The 24805-nt window shown below is 44.6% G+C and overlaps 1 protein-coding gene across 1 annotated transcript in view; it reads right to left on the bottom strand.

The window, feature by feature from the left end:
* Nucleotides 1-5058: 5058 nt before the first annotated feature.
* Nucleotides 5059-24805, bottom strand: part of LOC111958472 (RING finger protein 24) — a 54643-nt gene continuing 34896 nt past the window's right edge. Inside the window, exons 3-6 of the mRNA XM_023979729.2 lie at nt 22816-22858; nt 22152-22193; nt 13142-13221; nt 5059-10413 (exon numbers count right to left, since the gene is read on the bottom strand). Coding sequence (XP_023835497.1) covers nt 10269-10413; nt 13142-13221; nt 22152-22193; nt 22816-22858 — 310 coding nt within the window. The 3' untranslated portion in view covers nt 5059-10268. The remainder of the gene's footprint in view (nt 10414-13141; nt 13222-22151; nt 22194-22815; nt 22859-24805) is intronic.

The raw sequence follows: 24805 nt of genomic DNA, 5'->3' as shown, positions 1-24805 counted from the left end.
GTCCGGGGATGACTTTTGTGCCTTGTTACAAATATGTTGTATTATTACACAGTCAATTCCTCAAGACCCCATACTCTAATCTACATTCAGTTACATGCTTGGAAGAAGAGGGTATTATTAATAAATGATTKACTTATTCTTTGGTCTGAGCATGTTTTGTCACCACTCAACCATTATGTTGGGTCGCGACTCAACAGACGCCTCAATTGGTGGGTCACAAAGCAAAAGAGTTTGGGAATCCCCCTGGTCTACGCTAGGGGTTGTTTCTGGACAGGACCAAAGGCTATACACTAAAGGACAASCCAGCCAGACCACACCACTCTTCATTTGACCTTTGACCGGGTCATAAGAACCAATCCTCTTTTCTGACTGCCGGGGAAAGTAGGTGGAAGTCAAGAGGCTGATTAGTCTTATCGTCTCACCTCTCGAGACAATCCAGAGGAGACGCAACACAGTATGGACTGGGAGAGGCCAGTTGGTCAGTAGGGTGAAAGGGAAACATCAACAACACGAGTTGCATGCTTATTGGCACCCTTGTCCCTGTTTAGTGTATAACTTTGAACCGGGGCCCTCAAATGCTGAAGACTGGCTTAGACTGGTCGAGGTAGTTAGGCGTTTGGCCCCTGGTCTGCTTTTGATATATTCGTCACCTTTCAGACCGACACACTAAACTAGAAACCCCCCCCCCCCCCCCCCCCACACACACACACACACAGACAGACAGACAGACAGACAAGACAAGACAAATGGACACCATCTTTGCTCCATCTGTTCACTAAAGCCCAGAGGGCCAGTGTTTGTGTCCCAAATGTCACCTATTCCCTACATATTGCAATTTTTGACCAGAGCCCTGGTCAAAAGTAGTACACTATTGGGAATAGAGTGACATTTGGGACACACACACTGGAACAGGATTTTCTATTGATTGTCATCAGTGCTGACCAGTGTGTGGAATATACCAAGCCCAGATGCGAGTATTACTTTCATTTCCCACTGCTGTAAAAGTGGACTGAACAACAGAGTCTGTGTCTCTATTCATACACTTCGACAATGGAGCCTTTCTTCCTCTCACCACCCAGATAAAACACATTGGTTTCATTGCCAAATGTTGACATAGATACACAATATGACATCATTACACAATATGGAGATCTTCTGATTTATGTAGACTGAGCCCAATGTGAGCACCCACCGCCCTCCTGTGTACAATGTCATGACCGCATGTAAACGTGTTGAATTCCTACCAGGCAATTAGSCAATCAAAACATGACATTTATAATATGTGATTTTTTTTCGTCCTCCATTGCTTCAGATAGTTAACTGTAAATTTTTATTTCTCTGTATTTTTGTGTTTGCCTCATGTAAAGTTGCTGGCTGAACAACATCCCTTTTATTTTATTTCAGTTATTTAAGATGTCTTCAAATGTTCAATGTCATTTTGCTCACTGGGATACGTGTGTGGTGTATGTGGATATTTGGAGTGTGAATTCGAAGTGAGACGCTTTCACTTGCCTGTGATTATAGAAACTCAACAGGCATCGACAAATTGGTCTGAAAACAGAACGCAGGAGTAAAGTGGCAAGGGAATTTACTTTATTTTAGCAAACTGAAGGCGCTTTCCAACCAGGCACTACTTTTCTTTTCTTCTTGTGGCCGATTCACATCTGTCTTACATTGAAAAGTATTTTAGTGTGGTACAGCTCTTAGGCTACTTCTAATTCTTTTGCCAAATTATTGGTCTTTTGATCAATCAGATCAGATCTTTTGCTAATATTTGGGCAAAGACTCAGAATGGACTGCCTGTGTAAACGCTGCCTTCGAGCGCAGATGCAGGCCACGTCGTGGTAGCCTGGTTACACCATACTGAAAGATGGGATGCACAATGGTGAGTGCAGTGTTCAGTCTGGTTTATCCAGGCTAACTTTCTGGGCCCCATATCCTTAAAACAGACAGTAAACCTCTGTGGATTCTTTATAAATGGTCAATCAAGCACCAAACTCATGTTTAGATCAACAGGTAGTAAGTTAGTGGTGCCACTTTACTCACTAATCGGTCCGTATTTTATAAAGCATCTCAGAGTAGTAGTGCTGATCTAGTTTTCGTGTCTTCCCTGTCCATGTAACCTTAGTGATTGTGATATAAAATACAAAACTGATCCTAAATCAGTACTCCTGCTCTGAGATGCTCGATACAGAAAAGGAGACCTGCTATAAATTGGTTTAAACCTGAGAATGTGTTTGTCCCAAACCAGTAGAGAAATGATTTTGGCTGATTTCTCATGATAGTCTTAGTCAATCACAGTTTATCCTGTACAACATGATTATCAGACACAATCTAAACCAGGGGTACTCAACTCTTACCCTACAAGGTCCAAAGCCTGCTGTTTTTTTGTTCTACCTGATAATTAATTACACACGCCTGGTCTCCTAGGTCTAAATCAGTCCCTAATTAGAGGGGAACAATGAAAAAATTGCAGTGGAACTGGCTTCGAGGTCCAGAGTTGAGTTTGAGGAATCTAAACCAGCCAATCCTGAATTTCACTCAACACCAGAGAAGGGAACAGTAGAGACGTTCTGATTGGCCAAAGCATGTTGAGAGAGAACAGTACAGACACTCTGAGGCCTGTTGTTGCTGTGGAGCTCTGAGGTAAGGAAAGTGTGAGCAGAGATGGTAGAGAAAGCATGACACCCCACTCATTTTGGGGGTGCCCCATGGCAAGACATCTCACTGCCCAAAAAATTCTGGACGTGCGGGAGGGGACAATAAGGAGACCAGAGCCAACTGTCCCCTCTCTCACATGAACATACCAGATATTGGGCTCATTCCTCTGCCGAGGCGTTGTTGATGCCTGCAAGATCTTACAACGSCTGGAGAGGTATTTTACATATCAGCTAACCACGTTCTAGCAATCTGTCAGCCGGTGACACAGTCGACGACGTGGCACGCAACCATTGGTTGAGGCATGCAATGGCTGAGCAGTGGAACGTGACCAATATGAAAGAGCTGTGAGTTCACGCGGGAAAAGCGTGCTCACGCAAAAGAGGAAACGCCCACTTAGACTMGAACCTTAAAAAAATGTCCGATGGCAAACGGCCTGAGTAAACTCTCATTTATCAACAATCTTTGGTGAGGTTAGGCTTGTTGCCATTTATTAGACAAACCACCCTTCCACTTTGTTTACTGTTGTTGTAACAGGAATGATACGGCAGCGACTGAATACCAGTGTACTGACACTGGAAGTTCATACTGGCACCGTGCATTTACCTGCCAAGTTTGGCCACAAGCTAATTMATGTAATATGGAGTGTTGCTGTTTGTTTGGGGTGGGTCTGCATCTGTACAAGTTGGTGTTACGCAACTAGCGATGCAGTGTGTGAGCCAAGAGTCTTGATCAGCCACTTGAGTACATTTCCACCCTTGGTATTACYTCATACCAAAGTCCTACACTACAAATCAGGTTTGAGGCATTACAGAGGTATCTTTGGTCAACTGAGTTCAACTCGGGATAACCAYTACCACCAAAGTGTCTCACCTTTTAGCCAGGTACATTTCTATGGCAACGAATCCTTCAGAACTAACTTGCTCCGGGGCGGGCTAACTCCATTTATCCTGAATGAAGTGTCTGAGCTGCGAGTTGAGGACTAATGAAAATCAGATGCCCTCCCTCTCGCATAGATTGTGTCATAATAATTCATAAGTATTTATTGTGTCCCTTTCTGGAAATGTATTGCATCTCAACAAACAGCACAGCATCACCAATAGGTGCATAAATATATAAATCACTAGCAATAACTCCAGCAGCGAACACGTGGATACAGTCCGTAATTCAGTTTGTAAATTTTGGGAGGGGTTGACCAGTTATTTATTCAATTGACTTATACTGGTGGCAGTGGAGGCTGCTGAGGGGAGGACTGCTCATAATAATGTCTGGAATGGAGTCAATGGAATGGTATCAAACACATCAACGATTTGGTTTCCATGTGGTCYATACCATTCCATCGACTCCTTTCCAGACATTATTATGCGCCGTCCTCCCCTCAGCAGCCTCCACTGACTGGTGGGAAAGAATGATGAATTCTGTATCGGCAGCTTGATGGTAAGAGTTGGTACTCCTGGTCGAGTGGGTTTGTCAGGTCAGTGGCAATTCTCGCTCCTGCCCGCACTACTCTCTCCAAGGACAGCTCTTCCATGTTCTTGAGATTAACTCCACTGATGCACAGTAAAACGTTTGTATGACTTAATACAATTATTTAAATAGGATTGGGGGGAAAAAGGTACTTGTGTACAAAGATGGCATGACGATAAGTAATAAAATAAAGACGGCACTTCTAAAAGCCTATCACCATATCTACGGACAAAACTGCATTTTATTGATGGCAATTTGAATGCACAGAGTTACCGTGACGAGATCCTGAGGCCCATTGTCGTGCCATTTATCCGCCGCCATCACCTCATGTTTCAGCATGATAATGTACGGCCCCATGTCACAAGGTGTACACAATTCCTGGAATCTGAAAATGTCTCAGTTCTTTCATGGCCTGCATATTCACCAGACCTGTCACTTGAGCATGTTTGGGATGCTCTGGATCGATGTGTACGACAGCTCGTTCCTGACAATATCCAGCAACTTTGMACWCCCATTGAAGAGTGGMACAACATTCCACAGGCCACAACTCTATGCGAAGATGTCACACTGCATGAGGCAAATGGTCACACCAGCACCTGACTGGTTTTCAGATCCACACCCCTACTTTAGAGTTTGTTGTTTATATTTTTGTTCAGTATAGCTTCCTTCATAGTATGCCCCTCAGGAGTATTACCACATCTTCACGAGATCTGGCTAACTATTTGACACGGTAAACAATCACCTTCCGCTGCAGTACAATGTTAAAGTCGCAATCTGGGATTGGAGTGGTTACATTTCACCAGCCCCATCCCTCAGCTGTTTACAAAAAATGAGGTGGTGAACCACTGCTGTTTGAATCCTGTATTGCCCCTTTAAAAGGTGCTGCTACAACCAAGTAAAGGAACTTTACTAATAAAGCATAACAAGCAGTCATTATTTCCAAAATGTGGTAATTTTATTTACAGTTCAAGTCAGTCACATGCAAAAAAACATTATGAATAAAACAGAATTAGCAAAAGAAATGCATTCWTTATTTTTTCTTTCCAAAATGGCAATTAAATATACAAAAATAGAGCTTACAAATACTGTACAGCAAACTTCTTCAAAAATATTCTGCTGCAGAATTCTCAATTCTATAAACAATGTTATATCACAGGGTAGGATGGGTAGACCCCCCAATGAGGGTGGGGTAGGGTTCACCCATCAAGGGAAGAAAGTGTGGGAGGTTGGGGTAAGATGGTGGGGTAGGTTGACCCACTGAGAGAAGGTGGTGGTGGCTATTGGACATAGTGGGAGGTTGGTATAAAGTGGGGTAGGGGCGAGACGGGGGATGTACTTAAACGGGGGTGGCGCACTACAAGAACTATACACTGAATAAATGCACACCATACACAACATTGAGAAAGTTTTCAGTGAGGCAGTGACGTGTTAGAGGCCCAAGCGGCCAATTACACAGCTTTGACCTTGAGGCCTGGCCCACAAAATGGGTGCCAACAGCTAGGTATACAAAAGATGGTTCACTCAGGCCGTTTACCATTGAAAAAATGTCTACTTAAGGGGATGGCTCTACTATAGACACCAATGCGATAGCAGCTTGGTCTGGTCTACTTAGTTCATTTGGCTTCCATTGAAACAGAAAACAAAAATGAGGGAGTGGGATGTTCCACTTCCTCTTCTGTCTCTGGGTATACTTTCTGAGATAAAAGCACCTTATAGAAAGGATACACGATAAYGGGTCCGTTATTACGTAATTTGGTTGCTGTCGTGACAAAGAGCCTCACTCTCCTCTCAGTAATTCATGATATTGAAGCAAGTACATCATAGTCCTTTAATATTACAGCCCCAATAGTCTGGCGGTCTCTGGAACACTGCTGACGTCCATGGAGATTACAGTGGGGTGACTCATCACTAAATTCATCKACCGGCCAAACTCCCAATGTTTTTCAAATAGATTTGGCCTGGTACCTTGTGCAGTAATAACTAGTAGACGATAGGTGATTATTCACTATGAATATACACATTATTCCTTCCTCTTGCGTAAGGGCCTATAACTGCCTGCTGTTCTGGCACTTGACCGTGGCTACTTTCCAGGACTCGGAGAGAACCTAGAACCATGTCTGGTCCGAGAAGCGTGGGGGAAGGATTAGGGAGTTACACAGGAAGAAATGGGGTATAATAGATAAGGGTTCTCTTCTGACCTTCAACTCTCATTTGAAAGAAATCATTACATAATGGCTGGCATTGTTACAATTCTCGGATGGGCAAATGGCAGTTAAGTGCGCAGATGCAGTGTTTTCGATGGAAGAATTATCGGTGCACAATGCACAACCCCTCACAGTAAAAAGTGTTTATGCAGTATGCCTTCCTACCAACACTACTACTACTCCATGTACAATTACAATGGTACAATTGGTTGCAGGTGCAGTCGCCATTTCATCGCATGCTTTCACATTATCGGTCTCGCCCAGTCCTATGTTATATCTCCCTCTAAACCGTAAATTCAGAGACAACCACACGTAGTAGAGGATGAAGCTTCAAGACCGGCTGRGTTTCATGTTGGCTACGAGTTACAATATGGGAGTCTTAAGGGAATAAGAAAGTGGTGGGGCTAGTTGTCAAAAGATAAGTTCGACTGGTCCAAAGTTGGGAGTTTTGAGATGAATATCCGAGTTGAAGTCTTTGTACAAAGAGGTGTGTTATATACTTATATTTGAGTGATATACAGAAAGGGTGACACCTCCATTGGTTCCTGCGAGGCACATGTGTGTGTAGCCACACAGAAGAACCCAGAAGAGTCAAACGGGTACCGAAGCGACCCGCACATGTTAGCAACGGCGGGCGCCTTCAATAAAAAGGTTATGGTTTTTTTCTCATTCCACATTCAYCCAGACTAGTGTCTCTTCGAACAAATGGCCAAAATGAACACACATCGTAAGTAAAGCACCAGTTAAAAAAATATCATAATCACAATCGTCATCCTCCAACACAATAGATATTATTGGGTGGGGCGGGGGGAGACATTGTTTCTGATATTGGCAACAAATGTTATACTATTCTTTTCACCAGCTAGCGACAGTAGGCTAACATTCCCCTCGGTTGTTGTTCYAAAGTAAAGCCAATGGACACAGTCAATTTCGTTGGGTGGTTGATGACTCTGTGGTCTTAACACAAGACAGTTCATAGAATTGACTAGAATTCTAAGAATACCATTCCATTTTTAGGAGACACGAGCGCAGTGGTTCTGGAGCTGGGCCTGATGCTCGGCACTGAAAAAGCCGGGGTCCTGAAAAGTTACAAACACTTAAGAGGGAAGAACCGAATCGACCCTGTTAGGACAGACKAGGCTGTCTTATAAATGAAGGTGTATTGAACGGCATTATTATGACCCATCACCTAGATCTAGTCTGTGACCTTTGACACAAGCTGACCCCTGACCTATGGGACACTGTTTCCCCCGCTGTTCCAAACTATCACACAGCACTTTTACTACAGTGATCCCACAAAAGGTGGTGGAACAAAGCACCAGGGTYGAGGGGTTGGTGTGTGTGTGTGTGTAGCGGTGAACAAAACACCAGTGTGGAGKGCGCAATTGGGGAAAGCGCTAGAATGAGCCTGCTAAAACACCTATTCTCTACGACTGCTGACCAGGGCCTATACCAGCTCAAATGACATCTACCGATATGCTGAGTGCTGCCAGAATTTGAACTAGATGCTTAGCCTACATCCCTCATAGCCTAATTAGATCAATGCTAAGCTAAAGCTAAATAGCGTTTAGTAATTACTAAATCATAGAAGCAGCTTTGAATCGTTGACTGAATTGAGAACGAAGTGAATGCCCGGGTGCTCCTGTTACTACATCAGTAACGGCTAGCAAACAAGAGACAAGGTCTGTTGCTTAGTTTGCATAGTGTCACAACTTGATACATTTCACCAAGCCTTTCACGTTCCAAGGCAGTGCTGTGTCACCCTGTAGCGTTCACTACCATCATTCTGTGTCAAAAGTTGGAAATGGAAACGCAATTAACTGAGCAAACGTGTATGGTTTTATACGTTTATGTATAGCAGTCAAAATGCAACAATGCCTTAGTGCAGGGTTTCTTAAACTATGGGTCGGGACCCAAAGTGGGKCCTGGGCAWGTGATAATATAATCACGCACTATTTCTTCTTCATTTGGGTTGTTGGCGGACCATTTGGGTCAGGGAAGGATAATACATTTCTAATTTGGTTCTCAAACTGGAAAAGTTTAAGAACCCCTGCCTTAGTGGACCAGTATTTGTTCTAGGTTTCATAAAGATTAGCCTATAGAATATATGATTCTAGACATGATCACGTCGGAGACAATATGGAATATAAATCATCTTGTCATTACATGAAGTACTCTTGTGTACTATTTATATTTAGTGTGTCGATTGGGATAGTTGRTTTAGCCTTCCATRAGGCTAAACCTCATTCAAACTCAAACCTGAGGACTGCAAGAGAGGGATTTTATTTTTAAAACGTAGAAAAACAAAGAGGAGTCTTCCAACTATGTGTTTTCATAGCGCTCCGTTGCCACAAGCTGAATGGAGTAATGCTTTGGGAGCGCTGCGGGCTGGGGGGGGGGGGGTTCTTATGTAACAAGAACAGAGGCATATGATTGGATGTTAGCTCTAGGGGTGCCATGGGCTCGGGGTGTTAGGTTGCTCTTACTTCCTGGTCGCTCGTCCACAGGAAGTGACTGAGGCCAGGACCCCTCCACAGTTGGGAGTGTGTGTCTGGGGAATTCTACTATTTTAATTTGATTCGACCCTTATAAAACCTCCTAGTGAAAAATCTCTCAATGAAAATACGACCTCGGCATTGTTGCGTTTTAACAATTAGTTCACAAACAGAATAGTAACTGTAGTTTTTTTCTGAAATGACAGATGCAGACCGTGAAAGTGGCCACAGAAAGGCCGTGTAAAAAACACACACAGTCTGTGTCCCAAATGGCACCCTATTCCCTAAATAGTGCACTTTTTAGAGAATAGGGTGCCATTTGGGAACGCAGACGCTGAGGTGTGCAGRGAGTAACAAACTGTACAACCTTCATATGCAAGAGGGGACGCAGAGTCGGATGCACCGGTGAATCACATCCTAGTCACAAACCCACATTCGAACCCATGCCCTCTTAATTCACATTAAGTTGTTTAAACACCAAGTACTGAGGTTGGGGTGACCCTCCCTTCATACACACACCTCCAATATCCTTTTTTTGCATGTGTGAGAGAGAGGGAGGATCAGGCRACAGGATTCTGAGGTTCCTTGAGCATCCCACGAGTATCCTGACGTCAATTCATCTGGAGGCTACTGTCCCTTTAAGATAGTATGCCCCCCCCCCCAAAGAAAAATCTCCACTCAACAAAAAAATGAACTCATGTGGTTCTATGTACACACAAAAAAGGTTAATCATAATAATAAAATAACCTTGTTGCTACTCCAACCTCCTCACAAGCAATTTAAGTTTGAGTAAAATGTTTAAAGTGCTTGTAGAAAAAAAGAAAAAAAATACAAGTTTAGTCGTTAAAAAGAAAACGAAACGATGAAGCCATTTTCATGTCAACGTGTGGTAGTTGTTGGTTTTTATGTCTCTTATTCGTCACACGCTGGTGTCCCCAGAAAAGTGCTTTGGTTGTGAAACGGTCAGAATAGTGACCYCGGCTGTGTCCACAAGAAAAAATGTAATTGTCAATAAAAGAACCGTTATTATAAAAAAATCCTTATGTGAATCCACCAAAGGTAGAGAGATGAGAGGAGGAGAGGCAGCAGATTCACTTCTTCGTCTCTGTCCGCATCGTAACACTGTTGTGTTTCTCCATTGTCTGCCCTGTCTTTTAATCATATATAAACGCCTCGARCGCACCTACAGAGTCYTTGCGCAAAATGGTGCACGGCATCATCTGGATATGCGTGCAGCAAACGTTCAGCATTCACCTTCTGCTACCATTTCCGTCAAGCCGCCTACGCWTACAGTTCGATGCTGCAAGGTAAACACAGCGTTCCATTGGAAATGAATGTACTTCTGGTGTACCAAAAATGCAATGACGCTGCCGGTGTGATCGAGGAATAAGTGTACCTGTACATGTGTGTGTGTGTGTGTGTGTGTGAGCACTGCGGTTTCGCGCTACACCAGATTTTCCACGCCTGGCAGGTGCTGCTGTATGGGCACGGTGACGTCGATGGTGACGCCCGCCTGTTGGGCGAGCTGCAGAACAGGCATGTTGCACAGCGGGCACACCTTCCTCACCTCCAGCCACTTAATGAGGCACCTGCCAGAGAGAGAGAGAGGGGTGGGCGGAGGAGGGAGGGAGGAAGGAGAGGGAGGGAAAAGGATAGGGAGGGATAGGGACGGGAGATAGAGGATGGTGAGGGATGGAGAGAAACAAGATGGTTAAATCTTTCTGGAAACACTTATCTCCCTCACTAGCTTTAAGCACCAGCTGTCAGAGCAGCTCACAGATTACTGCACCTGTACATAGTCCATCTATAATTTAGCCCAAACAACTACCTCTTCCCCTACTGTATTTATTTATTTATTTTGCTCCTTTGCACCCCATTATTTCTATTTCTACTTTGGAATGGTAGATTTGCAGTGGAAGAAAGTGCAGTGTTTTACTTGCTATATTGTATTTACCTCGCCACCATGGCCTTTTTTTGCCTTTACCTCCCTTATCTCACCTCATTTGCTCATTTGCTCACATTGTATTTAGACTCATTTTTCTACTGTATTATTGACTATGTTTTGTTTATTCCATGTGTAACTCTGTTGTTGTATGTGTCAATTGCTATGCTTTATCTTGGCCAGGTCGCAGTTGCAAATGAGAACTTGTTCTCAACTAGCCTACCTGGTTAAATAAAGGTGAAATAAAAATACATTTAAAAAAGGGTCATATAGCAGACGCTCTTATCCAGAGCGAATTACAGGAGCAATTATGGTTAAGTGCCTTGCTCAAGGGGCACARCGGCAGATTTTTCACKTAGTCGGCGCAGGGAGTCAAACCAGCAACCTTTTAGTTACTAACCCAACTCCCTTAACCCCTAGGCTTAAATCCTCACTTGCAAATGTGGGTGACACCAACATCGACTAGACGTGTGTTTCTAGTGTTGTCTATCTAAACACTAGCCCTCTCAGTTCAGCTCTTTGGACTGCTGCATCCAGCTGATCTATTTCTGACTGCTCACAAAGAGCTAGCACTAGAAGACCAGCGGGCTTATTCCACAGGGCAGACTGTTCCGCATAGCAGCTAGAAATAGCTCAGTAGCTGTTAAAAAAAAGTKGTTTTTTAAAGACTCATCATTCTCCAATGTGTGTGTTCTATGTCTACCTGTTCTGTGTGTTCCATTTCTATCTGCAGCCATCTACCATCCCCACATGTTCAGCCCTACTGAATAAGGATGCTCTGTGCTATGCATTGTTAACTGAACAGAGAGGGAGACTACAGCGTGAGACAGTACAGTAGTTTGATGGGGCCTAGACTAGAGGCKCGTCCCAAATGGCACGGTATACTGTGCACTAAATAGGGAACAGGGTGCCAAAATGTCTGCACTAAATAGGGAATAGAGTGCCATTTGGGACGCTACACTAGAGCTTCTGCCCATGACTCATTGCTKCTGAATTATTTACAGTGGGATGGCAGTTCTATTTTGGTACACTCTGGTCCCACAGGGGRGGAGAGGGATTCACACATAGGAGTGAAGGGGGAGAGGGACTGTGCTTCCTTCTCACAGTCACCTACTAGAGGGGTGCACATGAGGGGGACAGAGGGAGGCGGGGGTAGTTCATAAATCTTCTGCTCTCTAGTGCCATCTAGTTCTCTGCACYGTCCCAGAGGGCCACACACAATCAGTGGAGTGTGTTGACATGCAAGTCAGTGTGTTGTGATTGAGTGGGCCCCGCCCCTGCTCCTGTCATGTGGTAAAAACTAGGCCAAYGCTCGACGTAAACAGACCAATTTAAAATTGTCATGCTGGGGGGAGGAAACTCATTTGGCCCCAGGCCATCAGAGACTTCCAATCCATCAAGCGCTGCATTGTGTTCCTTTGCACTTTGCTCTCAATCGGTCGTTTCCTTTCTCTGTAAMCTCTCGCTCTCTCCATCGCATTCACCCCCTCCCCTCTACTTTCACGGATTTCTTCAGTCTCTCTGTTGCCGTGTGTCGGGTTACTCTACTTGGAGGGGGTGGGTGCTGTGGATAGCGGTGAAGAAATGGTAGTAAGGGGACCATCACTTTTGCAGCCGAATCATAACATGTTTGACTTGGTGTGAGGAGGGGWCCGGTCCACAATATTGGCTCCACATTGCCCCTCAGCAGAAGGTACTGTTATTGTGCAACTGGGGCTGAGTGCYCTGGAAACACTGGACTAACTGTGTTGATGATAAGCACTCTGTGTGAAGAGGAGGTCCACCATTTTGGATCCACTTTGCCCCTCAAGCTCATCAACAACAGACCAATATTATTGTTATTGTGCGACTGGGCTGAGTACAGTGTGTGTGAATTWCACTAGAAGGAGTGAGTTGGAATCACAGTTTGGATGGGAAGGGCTCTGTGTACCATTTTGGGTCCAGTTTGACCCACATGCTCATCATTAATAGAACTTGTTGTTGTGCAAATGGGGCTGCATACTGTGTGTGTGTGTGTGTGTGTGTGTGTGTGTGTATTGGACTGGGCTGAGTGAGCTGGAATCAGTGTGTGGATGTGACTTTGTGTGAGGAGGCGGGATGCACCATTTTGGGTCCCCATAGCCCCACATCAACACAACTTATTGTGCAACTGGGCGATCCTTTGGAATCGCAGTTTGGGTGGGAAAGGGGCTCTGTGTACAGGGTGTGGCTATTACATTGGGTTATGTAGATGGTGCTCAACAGCACCGTTTAATGTTATTGTGAGCCTGGGGCTGAGTGAGTCTGGAAGACAGCCTAGGCTTAGCTGGGCCAGGCCCCATCCACAGGCTCTGTGCACAGTGTGTGGGCATCAGCCAGTCCTCTGGCGTACTTACTTCCTGTGAAAGGCGTGTTTGCACGGGCAAATCCCCAGCTCGTCTTTCTGTTTGAACTCCTCCAAGCACACCGCACATATCTGTTGACACAGACAGAGAGAGAAGCAGGGTTAGCAAGGCAGCAAAACAACCACTGCTACTGTAGTTGAAGTTTACTGGGAGAGCGAGATTGAGACAGAAAGAGAGACTAAGACAGAGGGAACAACAGGGCTGTTAGCACTAGKAGGGCAGAAAAACAGAAATAACGTAAACAGCCAACCACTGCTACTGTCCTGTAGAAAAGGCCTGCATCCAAAACGGCACCTTATTCCCTATATAGTGCACTACCCTTATTCCCTATATAGTGCACTACCCTTATTCCCTATATAGTGTACTACCCATAGGGCTCTGGCCAAAAGCAGTGCACTATGTTGGGAATATGGTGCTATTTGGGATACAGGGAAGGCCTCATTATCCTTGTCGAGGACATTTGTCGCTCAGCAGTACAAATATCCAAACAGAAACACACTAAGAGGCTGTATCTTGTTTTTCAGCTTTACAAAAAGACTACATGAACAGAGACAGAGGAGTTTGCATATTGTGGTTTAGCGACATTCCTTCGCACACAATTCGTTTGAGTTGGGCGTCTTATTTCATAGTGAGTTGGGCTGTTCTCTCGCTCACTCATAAACAGTACTGCCGACCCTCGAGTTGAGTTGAATTGGTTCGAACACAAAGGTCAACTGCTGTACTCCGGTCGTTGGTGCCACCACGGTCAGCTCAATTGAGCAACTAAAAACAAGCATGCTCTGTGGGTAGATAATCACTCATTGGTTGGACTCGGGATGGAAAATCAAACATGGACTCAAAACTGACCTCCAAAAAAACGACCGAATAGACTTGACCCACTGAAGGGAAGTGCTCATGGGCCTATTTTAAGACTTGTGTGTTTTATTATTTTAGTTAAAACACTTGACAATGACACCYTTTCCCAAATCTACAAAGACTTCACAGATGACAGATAGAGGAAGCACACCCAGTCTTTTCCTGGAATGTAGCTTTGAGATATCGGGTTTTGTATGTACCGTTATGGCAACGCATCAAGGATGACAGACGTCAGRATCTCAAACTAAAACATGTCTGGGCATAGCCAGAGGGAGCGTCAACACGCCTTGATATATCATTTGTACACTTCTGGGCATATATTCATGAATCGTCTCAGAGAGTGCTGATCTAGGATTAGTTAGTTTAGCCTTTTAATCATAATGAATAAGACAACATGGACATGGGGACCTGATCCTAGATCAGCACTCCTACTAGATGCTTTAAGAATTATGGGCCCTGGAGCCCAGAGGAATGTCGACGATATAAGCAATCACCTCGATATACCACTTCTCATGCCAGACCCCAATATGTGATTTCTCAGGCCTAGAAAGAGTGGTGACACACCTCGAGATAAGACTCCTCGGGCTGGAGAAAGAAGCCTCTCCCTCAAACAGTAGAATGCTTTAATTCAACTGTGACGTTACAGAGGAAGCATTCTGGAGAGTGGAAACAGAAAAGGCCTCTGRACCTGGAGGGTTGTAGAAATTAAACTTACGTAACACATACACACGCACACAGGGGCATGATCGATTCATCATAGCCTCCTGACTAAATCCAGAAATTACACTGTACACACCACTGAGACACACACACACAGTCGCACGCACACATACACACATCCACCAACCAGACAACGATGATGTTGATTGCGCCCTCAACGTCACACAAGCCATTAAAAACCAGTTGAAACTAGATCCGGTAAGGGTCTCCTCAGCCCAAACCAGTCTGGCCCAGCTGGGTGTGGTGTACAGTGTGTGTGTACCTCCCTGCGTAAGGGTGKCAGGCGTAAGGGTGCCAGCCCAGGCAGCTAGGCAAATAGGCCTAACTAAGACCAGTAAAGCTAGTTAATAGCCTAGTTTGGCCATGCTGAAGCAAATACTAGCTGTGTAGTAAGACAAGAGAACCCCAGTCATGGAGAGAGAGGGACACTTGACTGGGTATTTAAAGTCACTTTTTGTGGAGGGCTGGATTCAATCAAGCCTGCTTTAGCAATATTGATGCAGGGATCGTTCTTTACAAAAACTACTGTATGCGCAGTGCGCGTACACAGGCCWTATTCTGAAAACCTGTAAGCATTCACCTTAGGTCGCCCAAAGCCAAACCGGCAATGTTATAGGACACCTCAGGAGAAATYAGGCTATGCATCAGTCTCATGGCACCCTATATCGTGCACTACATTTGACTAGAGCTTCGTGGATCCTGGTCAAAAGTAGTGCACTAAGTAGGGAATAGGGTGCCATTTGGGACYCAGCCTGTTTGTACTGCAGTGCACGTTCGATTGAACAGCGTGCTGAGAGGCAGTGGTTGGTGTGTGTGTGACAATGTGTTGWCAATGACTGGGCGCTAGAGAGGCTGAGGTAGTGCGTTTATGGCTGACTGATGAAGCATTAGCCCTACTGTCACAATTGTTTTCTGTGTGGGCGGCGAGAAGTGTGTGTTTTGCGTGTGTGTCGCGTTCTGTGATGAAGCATTTCACCCACTGTCACAATAGGACTGTGTGGACTGGGAGATCGGAGTGTGTATGTGTGTGTGTGTGTGTGTGTCTGTCTGTGGACACAATGGAGAAGGTACAAGACAACGCTGCTGACAGAGGCAGGATGGAGACCGGCAGACTGGATAGAGCTCATCTACTCACTAGCTTGTCAGTGCTGCTGTACACACACACACCATTCACTGACCTATTGGCACTATTGTGTGTGTATACATTACTGCCAGTGGTGGATCCACAACATTCATGGTGAATCATCCTTGTAACTCCAGCTCTAACCAGACAAAAGCTAGTAATGTTGTACCCCGGACATTGAAATCGGAACATTACCATTATCATTAAGTGCGTCACTATGTCCAAGGGTACTTTCAATCCATATCAGTACAACGCATGACATCTTGTCTTGGGACAACGGCCCAGGAGGCTCACTACACAGTGACGCAAATTACTAGGTCATATTCAAAAATGCGTGTAACATTCCCTCAATACAGAAGAACTGCTAGTGCTGTTAGAGTTGGATAGAGGGCASATCTTTGCAAATAGGATTTGTGGCAAGCGTGTCCTCTATCCAACTCTATGTGCCTATCTTCTTACCTGCGGCCATTTGGCTACAGTATTACGTCGGGGCGGGACCTACTTTGGAGTGCTACACTTCAAGGACAAAAGGCATACTTCTCCTCCCTTTTAAAAACAGACTAGCTTGGGGCTGGGGATGAAAAGAGGTACTGCCGGCTTAGCCCTCTAAGGTTTCTCTCTAGTCTAGGGTGTAGTTCGAGACAAGARGCCATCCTCTCTGTTGAGCTCCTTTGAACACTAAACCCTGGCTCCTTCTCATTCACTAGATCGACGGTGTCCGTTCTTTTCGGTGCCCGCTCTTTAACTATGWTGGTACACTAATGAGAGGAGAGGCGTGATGTTCCATACGGCACAAAACTGCACGTCTCAGCACCACCTCCTCCTGTGWGTGTGTGGTATCTATGAAAGTGAGCGTTAGATCATGTAGATGAGTGCTTTAAATCTGATAGTTGTGTGCGCGATATGGACCAAACAGCACATCAAAGCACCACCTCCTCCTGGGCTCAGTACAACACACACCCAGGTCTCACAGCGTGTGTGAGTGTACGAGGGCATGTAGATGTACTACTATCACTGGAATAAATTGGTGTGCTGCTGTGCTCAACTCTGGAAGGCAGTCTCTTTGGGTGTAGCCACGGTTACAAAGAGCAACCTGCACTGAAAATAGTCTAAGGAGCCTGCCTACATACAGTTAAAGTTAGCATAGTGTTATTCCTCCCCTCCCAGAGGATCTGAGCCCTAGGACCATGCCTCAGGACTACCTGGCCTGATGACTCCTGGCTGTCCACAGTCCACCTGGTCCTGCTGCTGCTCCAGTTTCAACTGTTCTGCCTGCGGCTATGGAACRCTGACCTGTTCACCGGATGTGCTACCTTGTCCCGGGACCTGCTGGTTTTGTCTCTCTCTCTCTCCCCTGAACCTGCTGTCTCAACCTCTGAACGACCCTGCTGGTCATGGACGTTTGAACATCTTGAAGAACAACCTGGCCTTAATGGCCATGTACTAWCTCCACCCAGCACAGCCAGAAGAGGACTGGCCACCCCTCAGAGCCTGGTTTCTTCCTAGGTTCTAGCTTTTCTAAGGAATTTTTCCTAGCCACCGTGCTTCTACATCTGCATTGCTTGCGGTTTGGGGTTTTAGGCTGGGTTTCTGTACAGCATTTTGTGACATCTGCTGATGTAAAAAGGGCTTTATAAATACATTTGATTGATTGATTCAAGAGTCAGGACATAGGGACACTGGAGATAGCAGTAATCATATGAATATTTATGAGACCACTGATCTCTCGCTCTCTTTATCTCTGTCGCCGCGGGGGAAAAATCCCGACCACTCCAACCACCGCAAACCCTGGAATACATTTGTCACTCCACTCAAGGAGAGGGGGGGTGGGCGAGATTGAGGGGGAAAGGGAGAGAGCACTCACGAGAGACTCAGCACCCACGATGTCAAACTATCTGATGCTATGTAACTGCTATGCTAAAATAAACTCAATCAACGCATTGTAAAGAAGTTGTCGCTTTTGATACAAGATGTACAGCAGTTATACAGTAATAATAAGTACTAGGCTATTTCGTGTCTCTTCACTTTTGCTTCCAGCTCAGCCCATATTGATAAAGCGTCTCAGTAGGAGTGCTGATCTAGTATCAGGTTTGCCTTTTAGATGATAATGAATACAAATATATGGACAGAGGGGACCTAATCGGTTAACCCTGAACTAAAGCATTGCTTAATTGGTCAGCTGCTCGATGAAGTTCTGGGTCCATACATGTTAAGAGAAGGGATCAAGAACTGCTAGAACGAGGAGCTCCACCTTCTCTCTTTGTAAGTTATGGGCGAAATTCCCCTCCCATTCCGAAATTCAAAAGACGCTAAAACATGTTTTTCCCCCAAATAACCGCTGCTCGTTATCCTACGCATCCCGTTCAGTCCCGACAGATTCTACAGTACCAGTTATGTTTACGTTGATCTGTCCACGAGAGATTAGAGGGGACCTGATCCTAGCTCAAGCACGCTTTATGAATACTGGCCCTGGCCACCCATTGCTCATCTTGGTCCGCATCCCAGCTTACATAAGACTTTCCTTGTTGCTCTCGTAACACTGAGCAACAACCCAGCAACACAGACCACAGTCCACAAAGATAGCATTTAAAACAAAGCCAGACGGCCTGTGTCTGATTGAAAAGCAACCGCTCTGCTCCGAATGCCAACAGGCCTCATGAAAATTAACGACGGCAAATTCATTTATTCAGTCTGGCTCTATTATTACCGTTCCACCTAAAGGTTGCTTGGCTTGTGTTCGGTCTGAAGTTTCCCCTAGGTACAGATCTAGTTTCCCCTGCCCCAATCCTATACTTAACCATTAGTGGAGAAAATGCTAAACTGACCCAAGATCAGCAGAAACGTCTCTCTTGCGCTGGTTCAGGCTAGGCCAGTTTGTGAGATACAATTCCTATTAACCAAACAAMCAAGTTCTCCTTGTACCGTTCTGCGTAGTTCTAATCCCACGTAGCCACTTAAGAAACCCTGTTAAAGCCCGTTGGCTTAATGAGCAGTTTGTTATGTGAGTATTGTACGTGAGGTGCGTGCGTGTGTGTGTGTGTGTGTGTATCAGAATGTGTACTGGTCAGTGTGTATGTGCGCGCCCAGGCAGGCTAACTATGGGTTAGGGTAAGCAGCTCTACCTTGGGCAGGAAATGGGGTCACCAGAGACCCAGGCTGAGGCTAGTGGGGGTTTTCCATTCTGAGTACAACTGCACTGAGCTAGAGGAGAGATGGGTTGCATCTCATTCCTGACAAGTTGCCCTCCTCCCCTCTACAACTGCACTGAACTAGAGGTGAGGGGCTGTGTTTCATTCCAGATMACCAGTTGCCTTCTCTCTATCCTGAAGAGAGAGCAGCATGGCAAGGAAACTAGGCAAAAGTGAAGCTATCGGTTAGGCTATATTTGTCCAATGGCCTTAGTGGCCAAGGGTCGATTTGAACTGTGAAGCAGAGATATTTCTGGAATGAAACGCAACCGGGGACAAAGAGCTTTTGAGTTGGAGACAATGTGGGGACAGTGAGGGGGCGTAATGGGGACCTGAATGGGGACAGTGGATCACCCCCAGGGGCCCATTTAAAACTACTGTTGAGGGCCACAGTCCCTTGGTCACCAGAGACGTCCATTGCGAAGCTCATAAAAAGCAGTGTGTGTGCGCGCGTATTCAAACTGAAAAACAATCAATCTATAGGCAATTATTGGCAAACAGGGAGCATTGCTGCTCCTACCAAACCATGCCCCTGTAATGGTATTTCATTCATGCTCCTGATATTATCTGTAGTGCTGTGAACATAGACCTTGTCTGTGTCCCCATAGGGCACTGAACAAAAGTAGTGCACTATGTAGGAAATAGGGTGCCATTTGTGACGCAGKGCCAGAGTTAGGCTTATCTTATCAAAACGATAGCGGCCGATTCATTCAAAAAAGTAGGCCTCTGTTTGCTATGGGAAGGATCGCATGTGAAAATACGGCAAGTCAAACGGAGCCGAGAGCTTATTGAAGCCAAAGTCAAAGCTTGATAATGTCAACACTCAACAGCGCAACAGCCACATACAATAGTCCTACATTTTGATTAGCCTTCTTTGTCACAAGGTTTAGGCATAAAATGTTCCTTTAAATGTTAGATCCTGGCGTATAATATTCCCCCAATGTTCTTTGAATGGTAAATTGCTGCGGCTGTACAGTGCAACGTCACAGCAACACTATCTGACAGAGTGTTATGCCCATTGGCTGAGTACWATCAAGGACACTGTAATACTGAACTGCCACAGTATTGAGCTGCTGCGCTTCCTCACACAATACAACCCCCGTCCATCATACACAGCCAAGGACACGACGTGATGCGCCGCAAGTGTGTAGACCTACGTGTATTTACACGGGTTATGTTCAGCTGGKTACAATGAATGRATTATTCACAGCTGTTGTAGCCATGCTCTGTGTCAAATGGAGGTTAGATGTATACAGCTGCAAGAGGCGCAATCTATACACRTTTTCCAAAACATTTATTTGGACAAAGCCCTTCAAATAAAATGGGTCATCCCCCGGCCAGCATTGGTGAGTGTTATTGTTTTTCAGCAATACATAACTTAGCTGTCCAACAATCACACACACACACACAGACACAGTAGCGCTCTCCCACTTTTAAAGACATAGAATAACTCAATAATGGCTACATAACTAGAGCTCTGCACGGTGGGAAATTCCTGCCCTGCCGGTGAGCCGGTCGGTTAGCGACGTAGCGCGTTCGCTCCTTACACACGGGTGCCAGCGCTAGCCTTTTCATTAGCATGAACGTGCTAAAGGGAGTAGCAGGGGCTAGCGYGAGGCTAGTAGGGCCACTTGGGCCCAGTTTAACAGGGGCCAGGGCTGAGGCTATGAATGGGATCTGTGGAAAAGGGGCTAACGCTGCTAGCTGTACAGCTGGGCTGACATGACTTCTAACACATTGTCCGACGCAACGGACGGACTGTAACAAGCTCCAGAGACAGTACAGACATGCATAATGAGASAGGACAGGATGCATGCACACACAATGTGCCTCTTCTGACATGGATACCCTAAACATGAGACAACAATGACAGTCTGCTGAACTAAATTGGTCTCGACAGGTCCACTTTGCATAACTGGGTTCTCTCGCTATTTAAACAAAATGTTATTTAATATATTTTTGGGATTTAACCAGGTTAGTCTAGTTGAGATACAAATCAATTTTTTCAAGAGAAACCCAAGGGAGGTTGTGGCTATTGAACAACCAGTTCGCTTCAGACGACATTGATAAATCTGCTTCATCAATATCACACTTTTCTAAATCAGTAAGTAGCCTAAATGTATGTCATGGGACCCATATACAGTAACACAGCAGTAAAAAACAAACCAATCCATGTAAATAGCAGACCAATGGAGACTTCAGTTTATCAAGCGCAGCCGGTTCAGACAGGAAACCAGAGTATATGCATCAGCTGACGTCGCACCAATCATATTCCAAACACTTCCTACCTTAATATGGTGGTATATTTAAGCTGATCAGTTTTACTCACATTCTCTTCTGCCTCTACTGCTGTTGGTTACTCGATCGTTTGCGGTTGCATTTTTGTTGTTCACTGCCTGTAATTATTAGGCTCTTAAAAAAGGTGCACTATGCAAAAATCACTCCGCCATAACCTGGTTGCAAAAATTTGAAGAGTTTGCCTAATTTCAGTTTGTGTGACAAAACAAGCAAGTAGTGTAGAGAATCATTGTACCATCTGAATCACTGTGAAATAGATTTCCCATAACCAAAAACATTTATTTTCAGCTGTTTGAAGCTGGTGTACAAAACCGAAAGTAAAAGACGCAAAAACGAAACTTAAGAACGGGAAACATAGAACATATCTACGGCTTCTTAGACTTGCTTTCAATGAGTGACAGATCTATAACTCATATATTTCTATGTGAATTTGGTCAGGTTCGCCCAAAAAGTTACATATTACAGCTTTAACATGATGCACTCTGGCAGTGAGATAGGATCTGTGTTACCTCGAAGGAGCAGAGCCTACCATATTGCAATCTTTTTCTAGATAATGGTTAAACAAATACATGGCGTTTCTCGTCTGAAATGTTGCGTTTGAGAGAACTAAAGTTCAGTACCACGACCAAACACAGTTACTGATAGGTTACATTAYGGAAGTACATCAGCTAAGCTTGTCAGTTGTATTACAGAATGTCCCTGTCCGGTCCAAGAAAAGTTTCAACACCTGGTGCAATGCTAAACAATATCAACCCAAAGCCCATGAAACAAACACAGTATCAAGACAATAGAACAAGAAAAAAATGTAAGCGCTTACCTCATGCAAATTTAGCTCTTTGACCTTTTCCTTCTGTATAACCTGAGGGGAAATTTAAAAAAGACATAATTAGAACTGACAACATAAACACACTTTTTCTCAAAGGAKASATCCAGAAGTGAATCCTATACAATTTTCTTTGAGTATTAGAAGAATGGTGACGTATGAATGGACAGCAGAGTTCAGTTCAGTTACAGGCAGTTATGGTCCTGTGTGGCTCAGGCCCAAGCCCTCGCCACTCACTTCAAGGGATTAAAGSAGCATCAACAAAATCATTACTTTTTCGTGGCAGGTCAGGAGAATTTACGCAGCAGGGTTAGGATCATTGACGTGGCATGTTAGGAGACTTAGGTTAAGGTTAGGAYAAGGGTACGGGTTAGCTAGTCACAACAGTCCTGCTGACCAGGCCTGGCTGGCTAAAACTGGCCGTACATTTGATAAAAGGGCGAGTCCCTCACTTCCACTGAAAGTAGCCCACCATCCTACTCTGTTGCCTTCTACAGCATGTATATTATGGGTGTGTATTATATAATGTGTATATTCAGCAACAGAGGATTTATAGACTACAGTGACATACTTAGAAAAATAAACCATGTTCATAGTATTGTGTGTGTGCGCACGTGTGAGCGCACGTGTGTGTGTGTGTAGACGTCGGGCCTCTTACTTGTTTGTATGCATACAGCTCCTTGTGCGCCTGATGCCTTAACCTGCAGGGACAACGCAGAGAAACACAGCATCTCTTCAATTAGTAAAGGAGCCGCTACAACTCCCCAGTTGCACTCACTGTACATTCAGATACAGTGACAAGTCAATAGACCCTGAAACAGGAAGTGAGCAGCTGCATAGATAGAGAGCATTCAGGGCAGCAAAGCATGGCTGATTTAACAATTTCCATTCAAATCTCCAGCAGTGAAATAAAAGCAAGTCAAATTCAACTGTTTAGACGCTGTAGAAACCAGTGGTGTAAAGTCCAAAAGCAAAAATACTTCAAAGTACTACTTAAGTAGTTTTTTGGGGGTATCTGTACCTTTACTATTTATATTTTTGACAACTTACTTTTACTCCACTACATTCCTAAAGAAAGTAGTGTACTTTCTGCTCCTTACATTTTCCCTGACACCCAAAATTACTCGTTACAATTCAAATGCTTAGAAAATMGTCTAATTCACGCACTTATCAAGAGAACATCCCTGGTCATCCTTACTGCCTCTGATCTGTCAGACTCACTAAACACAAATACMTTGTAAATTATGTCTGACAAAATMATGTGTGCCCCGGCTATCCATAAAYAAAYAATTGTGRCGCCTAGTTTGCTTAATATAAGGAATTTMAAATGATTTATACGTTTACTTTTGATACTTAAGTATATTTAAAAACAAATACTTTTAGACTTTTACTCAAGTAGGGTGACTTTCACTTTTCTTTTAAAGTATCTTTACTTTTACTCAAGTATGACAATTGGGTACTTTCTCCACCCCTGGTAGAAACAGACATTGATGACAGTGCTGCAGTTTYGAACTAGTCTGGTCTACATTGGATTAAAAATGATTTTAGTGCTACGAAACTTTCAGGAAACTCACCCCTGTACAATATCTTGACGATGGCAGCCTGGATTCAATCTTAACCTTCAGTTTTTTTTTTTTAATCTTTAGTTTTGAAGTCATAAGTCAATCCACATCCTTTCCTTATGAACTCTTTATACACACACAGTAAATTCTGTCTGTCATCGTAAGTGGTTCCACTTGGCATTTCAAAATGGCTTTCGAATAATGGAATTATTGGAATGAATAATAATGGAATGACCCGAGGTCGGGCAGGGCACCTGTTCTGCCCACAGACCCATTTTATTTCATAACGTGTGTATCCCAAATGGCACCCTATTCCCCATGTGCTCTTGTCCAAAGTAGTGCACTATATATAGGGAATAGGGTGTCATTTGGGACGCATACTGTGTGATAATCACACCCATCTCACAGCTGTGTACCTGTGACATTGAACCCCAATTGCTTTGGCTGCTTCTGACCCCGATGACGCTGTTATACACCTCCCCCCACCAAACCAAAACATAACCTACTTCCCACCCACCTATCAGTACCAAACTCAATCTCACTCAAACGACCTTGTGACGACTTTGACGCAGCACTGGTCAGCAGTCGCGCTGTGTTACAGCTCCTCTGCCACAACTAGGTGGGAATTCCACGCCTCGACACAACTCAATTTAATGTGGGCCTAACCCAGTACTGAATGATGAATGGTCTGGTCCGACCTGGACTGCTTAGACAAAATGTCCGCCAGGTCAAGAGACTAATAGTTTCTCTAAAGCGTAAAAAAAAAAAAAGAAAAGTACCACAACTGACAGCTTGAGGTGGTTATAGCCTAGGATACATCTTTAAACCAATCATCCCTGTTACATGAGTAACTCTTCAGCACCCCCACGGACGCTTTCTGCCAGCGGAACACATGGTTTTATCACCGTCATTCGTTTGAATGCAGCAGGGATGCTTTCCACGTGAGAGTGCCTAACTAACCAGAGCTCCTGACTTTATCGRAGTGGCCTTCGTTTGTTACTGCTGACTAGGCTAGATAGGAGAGACTGATGGGTCATTTGTGGGGGAGAAATGGGAGCTTTACTTTACTACAGTACATATCCCAAT

Source organism: Salvelinus sp. IW2-2015, linkage group LG34, assembly GCF_002910315.2.
Source record: "Salvelinus sp. IW2-2015 linkage group LG34, ASM291031v2, whole genome shotgun sequence".
Lineage (NCBI taxonomy): Eukaryota > Metazoa > Chordata > Actinopteri > Salmoniformes > Salmonidae > Salvelinus > Salvelinus sp. IW2-2015.
This window is presented reverse-complemented; position numbering and strand designations above follow the sequence as displayed.